The sequence below is a fragment of the Apaloderma vittatum genome, unplaced genomic scaffold (assembly GCF_000703405.1).
Source record: "Apaloderma vittatum isolate BGI_N311 unplaced genomic scaffold, ASM70340v1 scaffold17520, whole genome shotgun sequence".
NCBI classification, from domain to species: domain Eukaryota; kingdom Metazoa; phylum Chordata; class Aves; order Trogoniformes; family Trogonidae; genus Apaloderma; species Apaloderma vittatum.
In genome coordinates, this window is record NW_009693025.1 from 1 (window position 1) to 1,767 (window position 1,767).

General features: G+C 45.8%; 1 protein-coding gene across 1 annotated transcript; it reads left to right on the top strand.

The window, feature by feature from the left end:
• The first annotated feature begins 16 nt into the window (after positions 1-16).
• PPCS (phosphopantothenoylcysteine synthetase) lies at positions 17-1,307 on the top strand. Its single transcript, XM_009877678.1, has 2 exons — positions 17-115; positions 984-1,307. Exons 1-2 carry the CDS (start codon positions 23-25, stop codon positions 1,305-1,307), a joined length of 417 nt encoding a protein of 138 aa, XP_009875980.1. The 5' UTR covers positions 17-22.
• Positions 1,308-1,767: the final 460 nt, after the last annotated feature.

Sequence of the window (1,767 nt, forward strand, 5' to 3'; positions counted from 1 at the left end):
GCTTCTCGCAGGCTCTAGCGTCATGTTTTACCTGGCGGCCGCTGTGTCGGATTTCTACATCCCCTCCTCGGAGATGCCTGAGCACAAGATCCAGTCCTCGGAGGGGCCGTTGCAGGTGAGGGACCCCAGGGGCACGGACCCCCCCTTCTTCACTGCCCACTCCTCCCAGCACCCTGGCTGTCCTGAAAAGTGGAGTTTTTCACTGGGAGTGGGAATTTCTGCGGGAGCAGGACCCCGCGGAAGTAACTCTTTGAAGCCAGACACGCTGTTAAAAGATGGAGATGAACAGGTGGATCTAGAGCCACATATGTTACAAACACCAAATTTGTTTAATTAGCTTTTAACGACTTGCTAGGCTTGGTTCTTTGTTCTTAGAGTAGGAAAACCAAGATGCCACTGAATTCCCAGTGGCAGACTCAAAGGTTAAGAAGCTGGAGAGCGAAGACTCCTGTTTTTTCCCCCATGCTTTGGCATATTTATGCTTCATGTGCCTTAAAGAGTTAGAAAGAAGGGTTAAGATTTGGTAAGCAGCCTAGATTTTGGAGAGCTGAAAACTCAAAGACTTCTGCAGTTGCAATTCTTTATCTTCCCTGCTTATGTTGAAGTCCCCAGAGTTTTAGCACTTAAATATCAAAATGTTTATGCAGTTACTTCTTCGCGTAAGAACACCCTGCGTACTGTTAATATCAGACTGATAATTTAATTCAATTTTATGGTGCATGCCAGTGACGTGTTAAGTTTGTTTGGTGAGATCAGACCAAATACTACTTCCGGTGCATGCCAGTGACGTTTTAACGTTGTTTGGTGAGATCAGACCAAATACTACTTCGGAAAAACTTCCCAGCGTAGATAGATGAATTGAAGCAGGAATTTCCCTGCTTCTCCTCCTCCATCTCTTATTAAAACACATTGTAACATGTTAACTGCAGTTTTTCTCTATGTATTCTGTATGTATTCTCTATGTATCTCTTTCCTTGATACAGATCACGATGGAGATGGTGCCAAAAATGCTGTCTCCTCTCGTCAAAGAATGGGCCCCAGAGGCGTTTGTTATTTCCTTTAAACTGGAGACGGATCCCTTGATCTTAATTGATAAATCGCGGCGGGCTCTGGAGAAATATCATCACCAGGTGGTGGTAGCGAATATGCTGGAGTCGCGGAGAACCTCTGTTATTATTGTAACCAAAGACTCGCAGACGCCGTTATCTCTTTCTGACGAGGAAATAGCGCAAGGCGTGGAAATAGAGGAAAAGATAGTGAGCTACCTTCAGGGCCTACATACCGCCTTTATAGAGAAGAAAGTCTGAATGAGACGAGTAAAATTGTACTAGAGAGGGAGTGGAACTGGAGCGATTCTCAGTCCCAGGTAAATAAATCCGCAGTGGAGCGCTGTGGGAAAGGCTGCCGTCCAAACCAGTGTGACTTTCCTACCGCTTCATAATGGTTATTGTTGCTTGCTTTGAAAAGGAAAAATACACTGAAATGATTCCAAAGGGTGATATTTGTTCTGGTGTCTAAAGAAGGAAAGGAGAGAGTGCTTTATTTCTGTCCCGTGGGCTGAGAGAACCAGGAGGTGGAGAAATGGTAAATATATCTGTATATAAAAGAGTTTATGGAATCTGCCTCGTCAGAGTTTCTTTCCGAGCTGTTGGGCGGAGGGGATGGGGCTTTGCGAAAAGTAAGATGTGCTGGTTTTGTGACTGGAGGAGAGTGACAGAGCCGGCTCGTGTTGCAAGGGGACGGTGACGGGAGGTGGAGGTGGCGGTG

What these genes read in the sequence shown, in the direction of transcription:
- PPCS (XM_009877678.1), top strand. Translation starts at nt 23, where the DNA reads ATGTTTTACCTGGCGGCCGCTGTGTCGGATTTCTACATCCCCTCCTCG. An exon ending in CCTCGGAGGGGCCGTTGCAG is followed by an intron (nt 116 to 983) that starts GTGAGGGACCCC and finishes TCCTTGATACAG; the next exon opens with ATCACGATGGAGATGGTGCC.